Here is a 22,230-nt window from a genome sequence, read left to right on the forward strand (position 1 = left end):
ATACCTCTGGCAAAGCTGGTTCCATTTAAAGCAAGATTTGGCTGCTATGTTCCAGTACATGTTTTATCAAATCAACCCTAATGGAAGTCACTTTGTTCGCACCAATACTCTGAGCTCCAGTGTTGCTATTCTACGGTCATTTTGGATTTGGAGAAACACACACAGAGCTATTAAGAATCCTGCAAAATTTCAAAGATATTTTCAATTCACTTGCAATAAAATATTCAAACTTCTCGTTGCAATTTCAATTATTGCTCCTTTGTTAGGGCATTGCAATTATAAGAAGAATGAAACCATTCATATCTAAGCAGAATTCACTTTCATGGACTAAGAACTTCAAGGAGTTGTCATCACCAGGGAATTCTGCACAGAATAAATAACTGCACAAGATTGTAAATCTATGTAACTATTAGTAGGTTCCATTTTCTCCTCCCTTGCCACAGCAGCATGTATAAGAATTTCTGTGGTTCAACTAGGTTTCATTTTCTCTTGATGTGTCTTAAATAGAAGTTCCTCCTTGTAAGCAAGTAACCTGAAGTGCAGGTTAAAGATATCAATATTTGGCACCAGTTTCCCTATAAACTGCTTCCACTGTATCATACTAAAGTTTCACTATGCCAATGGTTGAACAGCAAGGTTCATGAAAAAATCTGAAAGAACAAGCTCCTTTATCTTCATCTTAGCTGCATAGTCAAGAGCTAACAAGCCTTGAAATAAGCAGTTGAAATTGGAAAAAAAATAATAAGACTGTGGGGGGAAAAAAGTGAGAAACAATGGAAATTAAATTTATTTCAGAAAAGTCAGACTTTAGTGATCATGATCTAGGATCTTTTGTCTGAATTGTTTTTCTCCACACCCACCATTAAGGAACAGAAGTGATGTCTAATTAACAGGGATAATGCTCTCTCTAGCAAAAAAAAACAAAAGATAAAGAGAAAATGAAAACCCTACGACAATATGGCTATTGAGATGAGTGAAACAGAGGCCCCGAATAAAGTGACAAAGACATTTAACCAACTGGTCTTAAGCTAAATCAAGAGAAAATTAGGGGGGGGAAAGAACTCCAGTGCATTAATATAGCTTAAAAATACTTTAATGTCATCTATTCATGAATAAAAATAAATACAATAAAGCTAAAATAAGTTTCTGATCTGAATCACCCTCTAGAGAAATATCTTTTTTCCCTCTCTACTATGTAAAGAGCCTTAAGAGGTCATCAAGAAGAACTTCAGCCTATCAAGGCAAGATAATTCCTCCTAATTCTATTTAAACACACGAGACACTAAAAAAATTTGGAAGCTGCATTTCTTTTGCAGAAATGCTCAGTGGTACTCTCCAAAGAGCAGATCTTTGGGAAGGAATTCCAATCCATGTTCCTTCAAACATTTCTTTTGCAGGCATATCCATATACTGGCATCCATAAGTAAGGATTTATTGTCGTGAAAGGTCAGTTAAACACACTGAAGCCTTTTCTTTGCTTGCACTCACAGTGAATGCCAAGCTGGGGAACTTCATTCCATCACTATCAGGTTAACATAGGCTCCTAAATAAACAAACTGAATTTTAAGAGGGAGGAGTGTGTAATAACTCCAATAATGTTACTGATAGGACACCAGCCTGCCTCCCACACTGCAAGAGCATTCCTTGGAGAAAGTTGAGGAGAGTGCAGAGGAAAAGAGAGACAAAACCTCTAGGGGAGAAATTCACTGTGAAAAACCAGAAATTATTTAAGCCCTTCTGATCAGCTAATAGCTCTAGGCTGAGTCACTTAAAAGGTGGATGTGTCTACCTCCATTAATCAAGGACTGTGGACAGGAATGGAGTATTTCTTTCTTCTGTAGTGTTTTCAAACATGTAATAAGTGAGCTGTCTGAATGAGGATAAAATGCCTGAAGCACACTGTGAGAAGTGCTAGTTCTGCTAATACTTTCTCCTGGAAGATTGTTTCTGCAGAGACTGATATGCTTGGTGAATTTGAAGGAGCTAATCTTACGTGCTGCTCAGCCCTTCACCATGGGGTATTGAAAGTGAAAGTGGGCACTGACACCCCTTCCAGCAGGCCCACGGAGCAGTGGGAGAGATTATTGTGTGGTGATGTCCTTCTCCATTGCCTCCTGCCTTCTGGCAGCAGCAGAGGAATGCATCAGTTTCCCTACCTACAGCTAGCTGTACTCATAGAAAAAAGGGCAATGTGCTAAAATAAACAGCATGTTACTCAATTTGTCACAAAAAGAAATTAATTTGAACTCAACCCCTCAGACCTGCAGACATTAATTTTAAAAGGGTTCTTTTGGAGAACACACAGTCAGCTCTTAGCAGATATCTTTCAGGGCTCTGTACTGTTACAACAGGCTGCAGGAGAGATGAACAAATGTCATGTTTGATTTCCATGCTTTAAAATGTACTAAGGTATATTGCTATAATACCTCACAATGAACCCTTGCCCTATCTTATGTAATTCAATTTCATTAAAAGGTCTGTGGCAAATTTATCTAGTGCTTATATAATCACTTCTTTGAAGTGTGTGAATGAAGCTGTTATTTTTTCAAAGAGTAGCTGTCTATTCAAAATTTATTTTAACACTCTGTGGGCACAAAACTAGATGAGAGAATGTATATATTCCCTTAAAAGTGTTTACTTAACCACAATAAAAGGTTATGTGGATTTCCCAAGTGCACTGAGTTACAGTACCTGTTATAATGTGAACATTTAAACACTCCTTCAACTTGGCTTCCACTCATGTATTGTGTTTGACACAACATGACACAACAGTCAAGGTTCTTTTGTCTAGCACTAGCTCAGGAGGAGTGAAGGCTCTGCAGTAGCACATAAATGCGAAACACTAAAATAAAAATAAGTGAAAGATAAAAAATCTAGACGCAGGTAGGCCTACAGTAAAGTGCATTTCAAGAGCGTGCCAACACTGGCACACACAACTGAACTAATCCATGTTCACAGCAGCCTGAAATTAATTGTGTTATGCAGCTGGCAATGCAATTTTCTGGCATCTTCTGGATGTGTATCGAGGACCACAGGGAAACTTCTTTCCCAAAACATTTTTCCAGCTGGGTACCGCTCTCAAAGTCAATGAAACAAATTTCTGTTGGGGCACTTGTGTGTGAGCACAGATAGTGGCAGAATGGTTTTCATTCCTAAGCCCTTTGGAGATGTTCCTGGGAATGTCAGTTTCTTACTGGCTTCTACAATAGGAGCTGTTACAAAATCTCAAGGAAGAAGCAGGGTACAAATAAGAAAAAAGTGACATAACTGTACAAAACCCTCAACTGCTAAGGACTAAGCTTTCACTGGGACTATTTTTTCCCTCCTTAAGGAGATTTCAGAATATGATCTAAAGATTACATATAGATTTCAGTGGGAAGTGATGGGATATATTTTGCTGCACAAAAAAAATTATTTTATTTTTATGCATGTTTAATAGTATAAGAGAATCTATGACTATATTTCGACATCAAAGCCTCTGAACTTGGGTCTTCTTTTCTGACTAGAAGTTTTTGGAAGAATTTTATCCAGAGAGAACATCAGAGACGGAAGTTCTATGGAATTCAGGTTGTCTAAATATAGTTTTTCCTACCAATTATTATGTAGGACTAGAGGATATTTCTCTACATAAATAAGATACACTTTTAATAACTTGTTTATGATAATAGGACAGTAATTTAGCTTTTACACTGAAACACTGTAAAAATGAAACTGATCTAATCATGAATCAGAGAGTTTAAATGAAACAAAAATTTTGAGGATATGCCCTTCTCACAAACATGTCTTAAAAAGGTTTTGAAATACAGCAAACATGCTGCTTGAGAGAATATCATGGGAAAAAATAAAAAATAAGAAAAAGGTTTTGCTTTTCCTATCCATTGAATAGTTCTATGGCATTTCAACTGGACATATTTTCCATCTCAGGCTATTCTATTACAGACTCAGTAATGCAGTCTGAGGGTGGTCTCTAAGACAAATGTGGCAATACCATGATATGCTTATTCAGTGAAAAAATCTATTTCAGCATCTAATTAGAAGTCTTTAAAAGATTTACTCCGATAGTTTCCTTCTAAGTTATGTCTTGCAGGGAGTTTCTTTTGTCAATATAGATGTAATTCAACACCTGCATTTTGTTTTTCTCCCACTTACTGTGTGCTTATGGCATGCATTTGGCAAATACTAAATCTCTTTAATTAAGGAAGTGTTAAATGACTATCTGAGAGCTTTTAAAGATGTTTCCTCCTCCTTGGCTCATAATTTAGCTGCTCTATGCACAGCTATAGCAAAACAGATAGGGTACAAAGGCTGATTTCTGGGCTCCGATCTAAGAATTAACTGTCAAACCCTTAAATTTGAGCTATGCAAAGTTCTACTTCCTCCCTTTTCTTGCTGATCAGATGATAACCTTCTACTTTACCCCCACCAACAGGGAAGTCTGTTCAGTTATGCTCATATGTTTTTATTTTCATGCTGTATGGTGGGCAAGGAAGGTGGCACTGCCTTCACGCTATCCATGTTTACCCATAAACATGAAATAGTAGGTAGCATCTGGAGGGGATGTAGCAGGAAATTCAGGAGTGTCAGATGTAGAAGGAAGAAAATGAGTTGCTGATCAATAGATCTACAAATTTTGAAAACACTACTTTACTTCTGATGAAGTTGACAACTGCACGATCAGCCCAGACATGGACACATAGTATTCCCTAAGGTGTCATCAAAGAGAAACATTTGGGTATTGCTCTCAATTCATTTCACATAGAGACTGGAAACATTTTAGGGAAATAAACAATCACTCACATAATACCGTAAGTATAAGATATTACCTACCTCAAATTAAAATAAATTTTTTGCCTCCATATAAAAAGAAATCCACAAATTTCAAATGTGTTACTCCATCAAGATGCCCTGCTACTTTAGGGAAATAAAGATCTCCCAGGTTCCCTACAGGAAAGTGCTGTGTTTGCTTTTTTTTTTAAATTCCACTTTGCTGCCCTATCCTGCTAAATTCCTTTAAGTTTTGTGTTTAGCTATTTCCCTTTTTCAAATAATACAATGGTGAGGGCAGTGAATAAAAATGGAACCTGCTGTCTTTATAATGTATTCTTTTCTTCGAACCAAAAATCAAGGTGAAGAACGCTCTTAATTATTTGTCAAGAAATCATAGCCACAGCAAGCTGCAAGGCCAGGCAGAAGAGCAAATTACCTCTTGACTTCCTCCCATGAATGTATGCTTTGCCAAGAAGCTGCCACGTTGGCCTGTACAAATCTTCCAAGTCCAGCTGCCACCGCTCTGGTTCGAGATAGCGGATAAGGTCTTCCACGGTGCTGAACCCAGCCACGGCGTTGTTTAACACATCCAAGGGCAAGGCTGATGGGGGCAGCAGGGATGGGCTGGGTGCTTCTGTGTGGTGCTGCAAGCAAACCCAAGAGAAGAGCACAGTCAGAGGGTTAATGGATCTGCTCTGACAAAGGGTGGTACTTTACCCAGTTACATAGCTGGGAAAGTTTATAAGTGGATAGCTTGTTTCCAAAGTACAGTTTATCTAATAAGACAAATGACAAGAGTCAAAAAGTACCTAATTACTCTTTAGCAATAATTGTAAACAAACCTCCACTGCAGAGTTTGCCTACTTCTTATATTTCCTGTCTTGCAGCTAGCATGCCACTACACCTGTTGTCCTTTGAACATGTTCACTGAGTGACATATGGGACTTCAGAAACAGAACAACGGGTGATTTAAAAATATGGCCCCATTTACAGGCATTTCCCAAACCCCTCTAGAAATCTGAAACATTTCACATTCTGCCTCTCCTCAGAAAGTTAGCCACAATCTTTGCCTTCTTGTCCTTCAATGCAAAACATTAACATACCCCAGTACAAAGACAGCAAATATTCTTGCTGTCATCCATAAATAAAAAAAAAGTTGTGTTAAATACAGTGCTAAGAATTGTGTTTCTGGTTAAACAATAATGAACAGTGTATTAACAACATCTGGCATAACTAAAATTATTTCTCCCTTACAAAGAGAAAACAAATGCCCCAAATGAAATAAAAAGTATTTAAATGTTGAAATTGAGTCCTGACAAAGTACTCTACCACAGCACAAATCTCACTGACAAGCTCAGTGGACAGGAATACTTAGTCACAGACAATTTAAGCAAAGTGAGGCATCTGTTTCTGTTCACTCTACAATCTGTTTTAAAATTATGCATTGATTTATATTTTCAAAACAATAAAAAATGGCAGGAAGGTAAGCCTTAGTAGAAAGCTGCTTCTGAAGCACTTGAAGTTTAGACTTTAGGCTTTTCTGTATGCAGACATTACTACAGACATTATGTCCACAGTAATGCACCAGAGCAATTCATCTGGATCATGTAAGAAAGATGAAGAAAAATTTGAACACGCTGCTGATTTAGGGGATGGAAAGGAAAAGAATATGTGTTTATATAGATATCTATGTTTAAAAATCTTCCTACCACTTAGTGTCAAAATGGCACTGTCAGTACCGTAATGTGAACTGTGTATATACGATAATCTTTCCCATCTATAATGTCAGATCAATGGTAGAGTAGTCATTTTCCTTTTCAAAATGATCAGAGAAATTGATGAGAAATGTAACAGTTATGCTGGAAAAGAAGATTTAGTGCAACACTCTGCAGAAGTTTTCTAAAATATATACTTGTGTAGTAGCTGCACCCCATACCAATAACAATAATTTATTTTCTGTGCTCTAAATTCTATTAAATATGCAGTTTTGGTTTCAGCTATATGTGTGGTTGAAAGAGCAGCAAATGGGAGTAACCACCATGACCTTTCTATATTTTGCTTGAAGGCTTTCTCTTCAACTTCAAGAAATGCAGCCACCAGAAGGATTTGTGCTGCTTTTTAACTGGAAGTCTTGCAAAAATAATACAAAACATAGATTAAGTGTTCTGCTACTGTTACTTTTACAATATTTTCATCTTGCTAATAATTTCCATTAGAGTTGGTGAAACGGTTGTTTCCCATCCTGGATGAATGTGGTTTACAAAATACTAAAATATTTCTTCTTCTCTTTGCTCTATTGCCTGCATTAAAAATAGTTACATGTTGATCCATCTATTCCATTATGATAATAAAGCAACAGATTCTGGTCTGTAATTTAAATCATTGCTCTTAGCAAAATGTTACTTAGCAAGGTTCAGAAGAGTGCTGTGGCACTGCAATTCAGATGGTCAGAAAAATAAACATTCCAAAATTTTTCTTCCTGTTTTTCTCCGCAATACTGCAACAGCCACATTTCCTGGTTTGAAGATGCAGGGTTTTACTAACATGAAAAACAAAATCAATGGTAGAACTAATAACTGAAGTAAAAAAAATTCTTCTATTTTATTTTCAGCTGAAGAATTTACTTCAGTGTCTTACTACTGCTAGGATTTTTGTTGCCAGAGAAACAGGTGGATTCTAGAAGAAAATGTATTGATCTAGAATCTATGTCCATATTTACAACTTACAACATCCACACTAAACAATACACATACAGCAAGTAATCCATCAGTTTATGGCATTCTGGATTCAATAGGCATGAGTTAAACTGTTGTGAGGGTATGGAGAATCATTGCACTTAATGGGAACACAATTCAAATTGCCATCACTTTTTAGTCATTCTCACAGCAACCCAAAACAAAGAAAAAGTATTTGAAACAGTAAAATCATACAGCTTTTGATGTTTTAGATAAAGTCATTAGGATCTCAGGATTAGGAATGTTTTTCCCAATGATCTTTAATGTTAGTCAATTTATATGACAGTTAAAATGTACCAAAGAGTAAAGATTATTGATATCATAGAGATGTATATTGAATTTGTGACATAATAACCTTTATGAAATCTCAATTCAATAAACTGTTCAAGATAAATGGTACTTCTAAATATACTTTACATTAGTTTTACTTGTTAGTGGATACTAATTACTTTATATCCAGGGCAGCATAAGTGACTAAACTCCTTCCAGTGATTAAAACTATATGGAATTCTGTACAATTTATAATTTCACTTGACTTTCTCAAAGTTTGCCATCTATAGGCAGAGTTTACATATGCAATAAGGTGTTACTCGCAGAGCAGAAAGCAGAAATTACTTGATGCAAGAAATTAAAACTTGACTTTGTGGATGGTACACACCTTTTAGAACAAGCCAATGTGGAACTCCAGCATGATTCTGAAAAGTAACATCATAGCTACAACTCAGAAATGCTGAAATGCTTCTTACCTGGAGCTTTCATTCACTTTATAGTAAATCTATCACTCCTGCTGCAATTTAATCTGTATTTCTCTAGGCAGTCCCACCTGGATGCCCCACTCCACCTGCATGGCTGACACTCACTGGTGATCTCAAGGCACTCCCTGTGCTGTGCCATGGCACCAGCAGCCAGTGGGTGTCAGAGGGAGAAATGCCATTTCACAGCAGAATGGGGCTGGAAAAGCCTCCCAGGAGGACCACTGATGATCTCTAGCTGTTTTGCTGCTCAGCATTGATGGAGATAATGATCTGATAATGAAGTAGCCATCTGTCAAGTGGACATTTATCCTATAGATGGCATCACCTAATTTACTCCACAGAAATTTCTCATGTCTCCCCTAACAGGTCACCTAAAAATAATCAACATTTGATTCAACATATATTTATTTATCTGACTGGAGAGACAGAACCCAAGACCGCAGACACTTCTGCTGTCCAAATATAGCAGCTATCCAAAATATCTTTCCTGATGGAAACGATTTTCTGAGAAGTGATGTTCTCCACACTCTGCTATAATAAATACTAATTGACAGTAAACACTTATTCTGTCATAGCAACACATTCTCAACTCATGCCAATGTTTTAGGTTTGAGATTACCTTTCTTATTTATTTTTTCCCTGAACATGAATAATTTCTGTCAAGATAGATTTGACAAATGCATCAAGTTCTCTATATGACTCCTCTAGTAAAAAAAACCCAATGTGCTGTGGTTTGTTTCTGGTTTTCTGCCCAGGAAACAATTGCAAATTGCTTTAATAAGCATAAATGTGTTTAGAACCAAGATACAGACAAACAGTTTCATAGTTACTGTTATTTAAAATGATTCAGGATGAAAACCAGAGCAGAAAACATTGAACTTCTGCTGGCCTATACAACAGCCAAGAATGACAATTAGTGTTGGATCAAACAGAATTTTCTTCAGGTTTGTTTATATTGTATTTCTGTACATGGACTTAGCTCTATCAAAACAAATACTACACAGAAATCCCCAAATTGTTTACAAACATACAAGACAGGCCAGTAGACCAGTTTAGGCAACAGTTAAAGATATAGGCTTGGGAAAAAGGATGGAAATAATACAGAGTAATGTCACAAGACCATCCAACCCAGAACATCACACATAACAGTGCCCCAGAAAAAATTTAGGGACCAAAATGCATCTTAGGGTGCTCACAATGTTAGTTGTGCCCTATTAAAGGAATCAATATTACTCCATCTAGCCTCTTTCTCAAAGGGAAAAAGAGTAGGACACTATGGTAAGTAGAATAAGAAGTCAACCCTCACTGAAGCAGCAGATTTGAACAAAAGCATCAACAAACAAATTTAAAATTATCTAGTTGAAGTCTAAAATATTATTTAGTATGCAGCCTAACATGAGGACCTATGATTAATTTCTTGTTCTGACACATATTTCTTGTGTTATCTGAGCACAGTATTTAGGTCAAATTTTCATCCTGTAAAGCATCTGGGGGTAGTATCTCCTTGCTATGCCAGCATGATTGTGTATGTGGCTGAATAATAAACAAGAGGCAAACTTCTGAAAAAGAAGACTATACCTGCAACAGCAAAGCCATCACAACTGAAAACACTGCAGCTGCTAACACAAATACAGTTTTAGATTCACGCTGGCACCAGGAATTTCACAGCACACAGGTTTGTAACCTTATCAAATTTGTAAAACGAACATAAAGGCAATTCCTTGACCTCACAAATTCTGTGAGAGGATGAATGCAACCAATTTTTGTTAGATACTCATTATTGTTTTACCTCAAGAATACAGAAGTGTGTTAGACAAATGGCAGGTATAAATTTGGATATGAGACTGGATATTATAACCTTTCCTGTTTGCCACTCTCTGTCTGTTCTTTCCTTGCACTGTACCTGCTCCAAGGATAAACAATTCAGAACACAACAGCACTGACCTACAATCTACACAAGGTCAGCTCTTAATAGCTCTATTATGACCCAAGAAAAGCCTTTATTTTGCTCCTGGTTCTCAGGATAAGGGTACTAACACCCCAAAGGTACCAACACCACCCTCTGCCAGTTAAAGAAGAGGCAAAAAATAGTAATGTTAGGTTGCTGCCACCAGGAGTAAGGAATTTCATTTTTAATAATGCAAGTACTAAGTTAAGACTGAAAAACAAAAACAAGTGAGTCAAATACTTGGCATGACAGGACACTTACAAGTACTGAATACTATGTCTAAAATAATTACCTCCCCACAAAAGAAATCCCCACTTTTTCTTTTTGCTTTCTTGTCTTGAAGAAAATATTGTCAAGCAGTTTCTGAGTTATGACCCATTCATCAGTTGGCACAGTTCAGAGAAAATAATAAAACATCAGTGTAGTTTAATCAAACTAGAAGGGACTCTAAAAAAGCCTCAAAGGAGCCTAGTCTCCCATGAGACACAACTAGGATCAGTAATTTGAAAGAAATAGCATATTTCTCTTAATGAAATACCTGTAGATTTTGTAGGGGTTTTTATAAATTATTATACAGGAACGCTCCAATCCTGCTCAGATTTAAAGATATGCTTTTAAAACTTATAGTACATGCACATTCTTGTAACACACACTCAAGAACCTGTTTTCTTCCTTCATAATCACAGGTAACCCTCCTACTAGCATCATTAGAATCTCTGAGAGAAAGCAGATCTCCAACTCTTTCGAGTTTGCCCCGAGGATACAAATTTCTTCACATAACAATAGCTCTTTGTTTTCTCTCCGGAGTACATGCAGTAATAGGTGTGAAGAGCCTCTAGAAACCCTGACCTGCCTGAAAAAACACACACTTTTACTTGCTTGCATCTATGCTGTACAAAAGAAAAAGCACTAGTGAAAGTCTCTAATTTATAAAGACATCTTCTCTGTGCAACATTAATATGCATTGCTAAGAAAGTGTTAGTCCTGTTTAAGTTTCAAGCAGAAGGAAGTAATCTGTGGCTGGCCTGTGTGCAAATACCCAAGCAGAGCAATCAAGCTCCAGGATCCTCTTCTTATGCCTTATGCAAAAGAAATGAAAAAAAAAAAAAAAAAAAAAAAAAGAAAGAAGCCACAGAGGTAGACAATTTAGGCTGCCAAAACCAGGAACAAGGCGAGGATGTTTACTGCACATGGCAGAAGTGGAAGCCAGGAAGGCTGCCACAGCTCCCGTCCACTGCAGCACCTTTTCCTGCTTTGGATGAAGTTGCTGCCACAGCAGCAAGGATGGCTGCACGAGAGACACATCGCCCTGGAGATGCTGAGCAGGTAGGGCTGGTGAAATAAGCTCCAGTGGCACTGAGTTAAACATCCTTCTCTTTCAGCTGGCCTCCTTTCAGGGGTGCAACCTCTGCCAGGCAAGTGACACACAGGTAAGGGGCAACCAGCCCTCCTCAATTTACTGCTTCTGAAAATGAGAACCAGACTGCAGGATGACAGCACCTCACCCCTCTTTCCTGGGCCTCTAGCTCTCTGCCTTTCACAGGCTCCCCAAATTTTCTGTTCCTATAAAGCGCTACAACCTCTTATCAAAAGCTTGTCCAGGCTCTCTTTGTGTGCATGCAGGGTTCTCCTTTTATCTCACTGAGGACCTAATTTGCTGAGTATCCAGGCCTGCCCTTGCAGCAATTTACATCTTAAAGCCAGAGATGAGGCGGCTTTCCAAACTCTTCATCCATATTTTTGCTACTGCATTTTGGTGATTACTTTCCCTATATGTGTAACCTCTACTCTCCACAACCACCTACAGGAGGAACATCACAGAGATGTCTAGGGAAAATGAAAACCTTTGAGCCTTTCTGGTTTTGCCTGAAACAGGTGGGAATAAAAGAATAAAGATGTGCAAAAGTAGCATTGGATAAAAGTCTTACAGCTTAACTAACAGCATAACATTACCTCAGGCTAAACTTCTGAGACAAAATGTATTTTGAAAATGTTTAAATATTCCCCTAAATAGAGTTTCTGTGCACTTCACAGACATGGCCTGGAATTCTAATTGTGCTGAAAACAACTGCAAGATGCTCCCAAGGAAGCTAGCAGCATGGAAATAGCACAGGATGTCACTAATCATCAGTGTTCCTCTGGCAAATTGCAGCTTTTTGCCTGAAGTCTATGCACACTGACACCTTTTGAAATAGACAGTACAGGTGTGAGAGACAGAGCTCACACATTTAGAGCTACCTCATTAACTCTCAGAGGATGCCATCAATTGCAATAATCTCTGGAACCTATTTTCAAAAAACCTTTATGGATTGGTTAGTTGTCATAAATATATATAAACATGTATGTGTACATTAATGGTTGTGTTTATATATGCATAAAATACAGTTTGATTTTTCTGTGATCACATGTATCAATAATGAATCACACTAATTCATTTTAAAGGTAAAAAGCAGAAAACTGATGCTTAGCCCTGTATTGTATGGGAGAACTTATTGTCAATACACTTCATCATGATAGTGCTAGGAGACATATGCACAGACACAACTATATTTCTTGGATGCAGTTGCATGTCATTGATTTTTTTCAGTGCATCTGTTAAGTCTCAGTGAAGCAGCACGCGCTAGCTACTTCATGAGTAATTCATAGGCACTACAAAACTACCTGCCTCTCCTTTACTGGAAGTATCTGGTTTTTTACAAAATGACCCAGTGATTCTTTTACTCTTTAGGGTAAGAACTTTCATTCACTGATTTATTCTTTCAGCTAATTAAGGAGAGAAGAATTGTATAAACAACTCTGCTTGAAAGCTGTGTTGCCAACATCTTTGTCAACTGCAGAGATGTCAAGCCATGAAGCATACAACCCCTGCAAGCCCCAGAAAGCTGGCAGATTCAGCCAGATACCTGCAATGGAAATCAAATTCTGATGCCTTTTTTCCTACCTTTCTAATTAATTTTTAATTGCATTTGCCTGCATTAGGAATCTGTGCACATGGTAGTGAAAAGGATTCTAGATAGAAGACTCAAAGAAATGTGAGACATCTCTCGACTTGGACACATTTTGACTCAGTAGGCAAAGAGCCAACTTGACTATTCTGAAAGCAGGACCTGATGAAGTTGAAATTCACTGAGTTGAACAGGAAGCATTTAAAAGCAAACAGCCTGTGATAATCATATAGAACAAGTTATGGCATAGATTATCTCCAAGACAAGAAACTTCAAAGTCAAATCAGTATGTCAGTTTGAATCTCAATTTACTTCCTGAAATAATTTGTCTTTTTTTATCATTTTCAATTTACTGCAGATATACAAACTAATTTTAGGTTTATTATCCCAGAGTCAGGGTTTCTATTAAGCATACTTGTGGCAGAACAACATATAAACCATAACTACTTCCAAAATCTTAATTTTTAGTGAGAACTCTGCTTTTTTATACATTTCTCTCTTTTAAATGAGCCTTGAAAAGAAAATTTAGAGTGAGCTTTCCCCATACCATACAACTATACATATATATGCCATAAGAAAAATACTACGTTTGTATCCTAGTAACAACTGTTAAATATTTTGATTTCTGAACCTCAGAGTAACTTTCATTATAACATTTTCAAAACAAATTCATGAAATGCATTCAAAACTATCTGGTTTTTCCTGTCCCATGCATGAGCACATGGGAGGACTAAAATTGCAACTTTAAAAAGCTATAACCCAGTAGGTCATGTTATGTCTTGTACAATTTAAATGTACAACAAAAATATTTAGTCTAATTCAGACCATGGGCAATACTAACATCTATATGCACATTTTAAAGGGTATGAAGTGTGTCTGTGTGTTTATACAGATAAAGTACCTGCTGAAAATGACTGAAAGTAGACTGCATATAGGCAAAATGAAGTACCAAAATAATTTACTGAAGTATAGTTTCTCTCATCACAACCTCATAAAATCTTTCTTTAGAGAAAGATCCTGTCATGTGCTTGCAGCAAGGTGCTAAAACAGGCAAATCCCCCAGTGTCTGAGAAATCATAACCTTCCTGTCTGATAGCACTTTCTTTTTTATACTCACAGGAGTGTCCTAAACAAATTAGCAGCTGCAGTGAACCGTTACAATGTGTGGAACGTTTGAGGGAGCGTGCAGGACAGGTGGTCAGCTATTCACATCTCATGGGACTGCTGCTGATTGCTGCAGGTTAAGTTCTGGAAACATGAAATATTTTCCCAAGTAGTTACACTGTCCTCCCTGTCTTAGTGCCTTCCTTTCAACTCTCCCTTATTAACTACTCATCACACATTTAAGGACATTTAAAGTTTATTCCCTGCTTAATCTAGCTCATTGTTAAGAGATCATTGCAGTCTTGTACCCATTTGCAGGGCAGAATTCTCTATTGATTGCCTTCTGACTTTTCAAAAAAATGGGATATTTTCTCCTCATACTGCTCTCACTGAGGAGTTAAAGTAGAACTCTACAGAGACCCTTCAGAAACTACATCAATATTTCATTGCTTGATGACTTGCTGAATATACCCACAATTACCTTTTTATGTTTCAACCCCAAGCTCTTAAGGTAGCTTCATTTTTGTTTTGAGATTGAACTGACCTTGTGATTAAAGCAGTAGGGTATTTAATGACTGATTTAAATAGTAGTGACATCACTCTGCACTAAAATATTCCTTTGTGGACATTCAAATGCATGAGTTGACAGCTAAAAAAGAAGTGTTTTTTTCCAAATGCTGCTATAAATAAACCCTTTATCTTCATTTTGTAAATATAAAGTCAAATGTAATTTTCTAGGTTGTCCTGTTCTGATTAATGTTGTATTATGCCTGCAATTCCCTTCTAGAAGGGAAACCTCATCAAGATTTATATATCAAATATTGGGAACAAGAAAGAGAATTTCTCTTCTCAATATTCATAATGATATCCTTATATATTTTTTTACAGTTTATATTTATTGTACAGAGACCCTGGCTCCAAGATTTAGCTGAACTTTAGCAGAATAGGATTTCCCCACAGCTTAGCTTCTTTCCCTGACACTTGGATACTATGCAAGTCCAGTATACATACCTGAAGGCTGAATTGTGGCACCTGAATTTTGTTTACATGATGAAATTACCATCAAAAAGGAGGAATAACATTGTAGTCAAACTGACAGCAAATAAAGTGCTCAAGTGAATCAATGCAAAAGGAGATTCCTGCAATCAGATGGCAGTGAGACATAGTCTTACGTAGTCTAAGATGTAGTCTTATGAATGTTTGCTCAGATCTTAATGCAAATGGTGTTACTGTGTCTATTAATCACTACATTTACAGACACACCTAAAATTCAAGCAGGAAAAAGTTGTGGTTGCTATATTTATAATTTACAGTAGCCTTTTTAAAAATTTTCTGTACACAAAGCTCTAGTTTAATTGACTGACAGTAGTTGATAAGGAATAAACAGCCAACATAAGTGCAGCTGTTCTGAATAGAAAAAGGGTTTGGTACATTCTTCTGTGACAGGGGCTATGGCCAGCCACGGTTATAGGGCACCACATCTGCAGACCTTTTCTAAAATTACTCATTTTACTCAAAACACATATAACAGCTTAATCAAATTAAACAACAGTAAGCATTTGGAATCAGTGAATGAACTGCTCTTCAAGTTCCCTCTAGGAACTTCCTCACTGGAAATGGGTAGGTGTTCTTAAGAAAATGTTTACTTATCCCAGTATGCTCACAGGAGTTTCATCAAACATTAAACGCCAGGAATGAATGTTTGTTACAACTGGAAAGTGTATTTGTGAAAGACAATGAAAATTACTTCTACAGTGAAGACTACTTTAATTTGATCCTTCAGTATACATGTTAAATTGCATTCCACAACAGCTTTCTGTTCATTTCATATCACAATAAAATGAACACACCCAACATTCCTGTACAGCAGACATTGCAAATCAGAGCTTGTCCTGCCTTGAAGGTAAAAAGTCCTTGAACAAAGCATTACTTTGCAGGGAAAGAACCTCATCTCTGTCCTAATATATCCATTCTTAGTGTCATCAAATATTTCATGTTACCTCATTATACTTTGATATGTATTACACATGTAACGTAATTGCACAACAAATAAAAGTAATGATTAATTGGGATAGTATGCTTAATAAGAGAAATTGAAGAAAAAGTATTTTTCATATATATGAAAAAAGTATATTTCATATATATGAAATCCCTTGCGTTTAGGAGTAAAATATTAAAAGCATAAATACAAAATCATAAGTAGAGTTTGAAGGAGAATAAACAGTGTTACAGAGGAGACCTAAACCTGAATAAGAGGCGATGGGATTCTGTTCTAAAAAATCAAATCTCATTCACACACTTTCAGAATAACATCATAAAAACAGATATTGAGCTGCTAGAGAGGTCCCAACTGAAATACAGTGTTAGATTTATCTCCAGCACTTGTGAGATACAGGCAGAGAGAAACAGGATATTCACATGAAAGAACAAGATGAAAACAAAAGAATGAACCATGATAAAAGATTAACTGATACAATTTTCTTTCATCTTGACAAGACCAGGCTGACAGGAGATAAACATGCAAAAGAGTATCAGATGATCAGCTGTTCCCTAACCCATCAATTACAAGAATTATTTATGTTAAGTGTTTGAAAAAGGTTTTATACAATGTAAAAGTGTGCAACAGATGACATGGGGAATCTCTGAAATCTGCATTCCTGGACTTCAAGACAGCACTAGAATCTAGCAAGAATGAGCTTAGTGTATCTGCTCCCCCTTAGAGCAGGATAATTGATCAGGAAAGGTCTGGTCCCACTGAGTTCCCTTGCAGCCTTGCATCTCTGGGATTGTATTGCACAGCATCTACCTGATCTTTCTAGAAGAGCCGTGAAATTATGCTGAGGGACATGCTGAATTTTAGAAAGTAATTAATTCTAAAGAATTTTAAAATCTCTTTTGATTAACTATGCCAGAAGCTCTTCTGAATACATAACCAAACCCTTTTTTTCCTCAGCTACTCTGTCCATTTGTACATTTTAACCCTTTGGATTTATGAAGAAAAAAATGCTTTTTTTTTAGCCTTTTTTAGCCTAAACCATAAACCTTTAACTAAAATGAGAATGAAACTACTTCAATTTTGGACTATAATTTAGCTACTATCTCTTGAAGAAAATTAGGGAGTCACAGATTTTTTAATAAAAGTTGGTTCCCTGGGAGTAGTAGAAGTTCCTTTGGCAGGATCATTTACAATTTCTTTGAAACCTCAAAATAGTATGTAATATAACACACTTGAAAAGATGGTTTTAGTATTGGCTGTAAAATAAAAGTTGCTGCATTTCTGCCATGCTCTACTTTTTCAAAGCTATTTAAAATTGATCCTTCAAAGATGGTTTGAAAGCAGAGTGCTTCATTCTATTTCTAATAGTCTCCCATGAAATTTGGTGCTGCTTACAGCATGAACAAATCCATTAAAATAGAATGAGGTTGAATTTTAAGGCACCACTATAAACAACTGCCTCAGTCTGATTCTTGGTGTTATTAAAAATGAAATAAATCTTTGAAACAGTCTAATTAATTTTACTATAATGAATAAATATACATTTTCCTTTGTACATGCAATTCCTTTTTACCCATTTCCTTGACAAAAAAAAAAAAAAAGAAATACGACCTCTGCCAAGTAATAAACTCATAGTATTAACAAATCCAATATTTTGGAGACAAAATCCATTCTCCTGAGGACTGATAATTAATGAGTTGTCTTCCTTTAAGCCTGATATCTTCAGTTATAACAATGTCACTGTCCACAGACGTGACCAAATTCTCTCCAATTAATCTGATGGTCAACTAGATCAAGGATCTTGATATGGATGGATAGTAGATAGACAGATAGATACACAGACATTTTAAACAATTATATTAATTTGGGCTTGCTATCATATCATGGATATAGGTACTGTTTTTAACAGAAATTATAGGAAATTGTGCTGCTTTATGTCCCGAACCAGGCCATTAATCTTCCTTGCAGCATTTTAAACAAGTCTATTTAAACACATTGATTGTGTGCCCAGTCCTGCCACCAGACTGTTCATAGCAGTGACACTGACTGAGAGGGATGTCCCCATGTGCACAGACCTTTATCTGGTTTTCTCCTTTCACACTGCTCTGGTTTTGCATCTTCACTCTGCTGCAAAGCTACCAAGTTAAAGCACCTGCCCAGGAAAGAAAGTGCTGCACACCAACACTGCACCAACCATAACCCACTCACAAACTGCTGCTATCTGCTGTGCATTACTGCCACTTTTGAAAGAGATGAAGGTTTTCTTCAATTTTGTATTTCAAAAGCATAATTTTAGAAGAGTTGCAAAGCTTTTTAAAGAGGCACCTTTTGTTCTATTACCCTTATGTACTCTTTTTAACACCCATTTGAAAAAATTTATATTTATGCTCTGAAACATACTTTTCTGCTTGTATATATTCTTAAAATATTCCTGTGGCTCTTATTTTTCCATTCACTGATTCAACAACACTGTCAGTTTCTGATGATTTAATGTAGAATATATGGAGCTAATTACAGAACACAAGACATCAAAAACTGTTTTCCAGTTTTCCAAACTTTAGTTAATTGTGGTTTCACAAGCTGCTGTTCAATGCAATCTAGGAAGAGGTTAGAGGTAGGGCTTATCAGTCTAAGTAAAGAGCCAAAGTGTGAGGCACTGGTTGCACCTGAATTTTCCAGCTCATAAGAAATATGAGTTTCTGTGAACCGCAGACATTGTGGGATTCAACACAGAGAAAACAAAGTGGCTTGTTACCTTAGCCTACAGAACTAAAAGATACTACCTAATCACAAGTTTATCTTTGGACCAAGTCAGAAAATCTACTTCACAGCCCTATCGGTGAAAATGCCCTTCTGCATCCCCAACAAAGCGCCATCTCAGAAACAAGCCAAATAAGATAATTTAAGATTATATTAAAATTTTATATTAATATTTATCAGCAATGATCACTGAATATATATTGTGGTATGGTTTTTCCAGGGCATGATGGGCACTGCAAGAAGAGGGCAAAAATCAAAAAAAAAGAGGGGGGCAGGGGGGAGGGAAGCAACTTTGCAAGGAAAACTCCGGTCAAGAACATTGAAGACATCTGCATGGCTAATTCTGGTGGGATTTCTCCCACCTGCCTTAAACAGTGAAGCCCCATGAGATCATCTATTTGTTTAAATAAGGATAAAAACACATTCTGAAGGTTATCAATACCAAAAATGAAACATAATTGAGATGTTCTGCATGAATTACACTTGTGAAGCAACGTTAAACAAGCTGAGTAAAATCACTGTGGTGACTGCCATGCTTTGCTGAGGGAAGACTCAGTCTTGTATTTGGAGAAAATATTTTCTGTTTTTGTAAATGTTTATACATTTGAGATACCTAATTGCCTAAAAGATAGTATTACCATGCTCTTAGCCTTCTTCCATTATTTACTATTTAATTTGAAGTTATTTTGCATCTCTCAGATTATCTGTGCAGTCCCAGTGGACAAACAATGATTTGAATGAACAAATTAGGATGTCACAGAGCACTAACCACTTGGGGAATGGGAGGGAAGACAAATTCTCATTTCAAGTACATCACCAGAAATGTAATGTAAATTGCTTGAATTTAGATGAGCATAAATTCCCTTTGTAAGGCTATATTTCAGTTAAGAAGTCAGAAGAGGACTGATATTTTGCTATTTAACAATTCATATTATATTCTCTTCGCAAACAATATACTAGTACTAGATGAGTTACCTTAGCAACTATTATGTTGTCAGGAATTCTGAGAATCCAGGATACCTCAGTAAGCAACTAAAACACTGACAACTTTCTTCTTTTTTATCTCCTACAATTCAGCTTCTCCCAAAGAAAATTAAACCAATTTTTTGAGATTACCACTGACTGTAATCTCAGAATGAAAACATCAATACTGTTTTTAACCTGATTAGCATAAAAGTTTAATTCCTCCAAGCAATCTTTACTTCATTACTGAATCTGGTCCATGTTTTATAATCCACTTAGCTAGGAGATAAGAGGAATACATAGATGCTGTGCAGAATATTAATCTCAGTGTGATAAATACGTATATGGAAACAGTTATTTGTCAATTAATTAATTAATATATATTTTTTAAAAAATTAAATCCCACCAAAATCTCTTTAGGATTGAATAATGTGACCATTATTGTGATGGTGAGGTCATTGTTTTTCAGACTCACAATACCCAATAGTTCCTGTTGAAGGCAATGGGAACTGCATGTTTAAAAATCTGTCACCAGCCAGACTGTAAATGACAAAAAAAGCTAGAATCAAAACTTCCAAAGATTTCAAGCCTATAAATTGGAAAGTATATGATTCTCATTGAAATTTCAGTAGTGTTGCATATGAATAGAAATAACATTAAATTTGCATGGAATAATAAATACAAGTTGGTGCTTTGTTAAAATAACTTTAGAATACATTTATTCACCAGATAAAGCCCACAGGAATACCATTTGTAAACAAAATGACCTAACCATGACAATTTGGCTCTATACTGGCAATTGCCAGTTATCACCCCTTGGGTAATTTGACTATTTTTTTCACTTTCTCCTCTGAACCTCAATACTTGGCAGAAACAATCTGCCATCCTTTTCCTGCAGAAAAAAAAAAAATAGTGGAAATTGCAGGAAGCCATGGCCCATGGCCGACTCTAACTGGGGACAGAACACTGAGCATGACAAAGTCAGAGCAGGGTATAAAAGGTCTAAACTGAAAAATTCCCATGCTGTACCCCATGCAAGATGCGTTGCTTCCTCCTTCTCTTGGGGGACTCTCTAATTGCTCGATTAGAAGATTACCTTTGTAAGTATTTAACTAAGGACAATGGAGAAGTCTTTCAAAAGTAATTGTACTCTTATAATTTATTAGGGAATCAAATTCAAAGAAAAATTAAGAAAGTTATGGTGTTATTAAATCACTTTTCCCTGATTTCAGATTTTCATTATGACTACATCTTAATATTTTGTTACTCTTTGAAACATGAACCACAAAATTTAGGCCAGTTCTATCTATAAAGTATCCATTAGCATTTTTGCATAACCTTTGTGATTTCTAAGTTTCAGGTGATGAAATATCAAACTTCATAATGGAAATGTTAAGATTTTTTTTTTCCTCTTTAACAGCAAGTCTCTTTTTCAATTTAAAGAATTGAAAAAACTTGCTGAAAAATTTTAGCTGTCTTTGTACTCTTAACTTGACCATTTATCTTTTATTTTTGGTGAAAAGCTGAGCTATATTCTGAAGTTTTTATACCAGCAAACAGTTTCAAAACACTCTTATGAACCTTAATTCCTCATTAATTTTGCATTAAAGATATACTTCTGTTTAAGGTGCCAAACTGAAAAGGGATTTTTTCCTACATGAAAGGTGCCTATGACTTTATTAAGCAGAAAGGCAATTAAAAGTAAAGTAAATACAGTATTTTAAGATATATATATTGACAGAGTGCAAACAGGAGCAGATCAATGACAGAACTTAGTTAAACTAAAAGACAAGCATTCCAAGCCAAAAAAGGCACTACACAGATGAGTTAAGAGCAGGAAGTATTTTATTACTAACTTTTGATTACCCACAACATGTCACATTGAAAAGTCCAAAGACAAATATGCACACACAAATCAGAAGAGTTCAGCAGATCAGAATGATTTTAGAAGATAAGCAAGGACAATCCTATTAACAGCTTATATATTAAAACCTTACATATATGTGGCTAACTGTTCTTCCAGTTAGAAAGTTAAAAATTATTTTTAATAAGAAATATAGATGATGACCCCTCAAGAAATACAGATGATGACTGAGAGAGTTTGATGATTTGGCTCAACTAAGTTATTTTACTCTCTATGGCTACTTAGTCATTTTGGTTCTGTCAGTCAAAAGGGATATTCAGGGTTGGTTGCACACCTAGCAAAAATTAGTTTTCAAATATATTTTAAATTTAGGGGTTTTCAAGCTTCAAAGAC

The 22,230-nt window shown here is 36.2% G+C and overlaps 1 protein-coding gene across 1 annotated transcript in view; it reads right to left on the reverse strand.

The window, feature by feature from the left end:
• The window catches only part of PDGFC (platelet derived growth factor C), a 122,252-nt gene that overhangs the window by 2,709 nt on the left and 97,313 nt on the right, over nucleotides 1-22,230 (reverse strand). The window contains exon 5 of the mRNA XM_074541177.1: nucleotides 5,204-5,411. Within this exon, the coding sequence (XP_074397278.1) occupies nucleotides 5,204-5,411 (208 nt within the window). The remainder of the gene's footprint in view (nucleotides 1-5,203; nucleotides 5,412-22,230) is intronic.

The sequence above is a fragment of the Zonotrichia albicollis genome, chromosome 5, assembly GCF_047830755.1.
Source record: "Zonotrichia albicollis isolate bZonAlb1 chromosome 5, bZonAlb1.hap1, whole genome shotgun sequence".
Classification (NCBI taxonomy): Eukaryota; Metazoa; Chordata; class Aves; order Passeriformes; family Passerellidae; genus Zonotrichia; species Zonotrichia albicollis.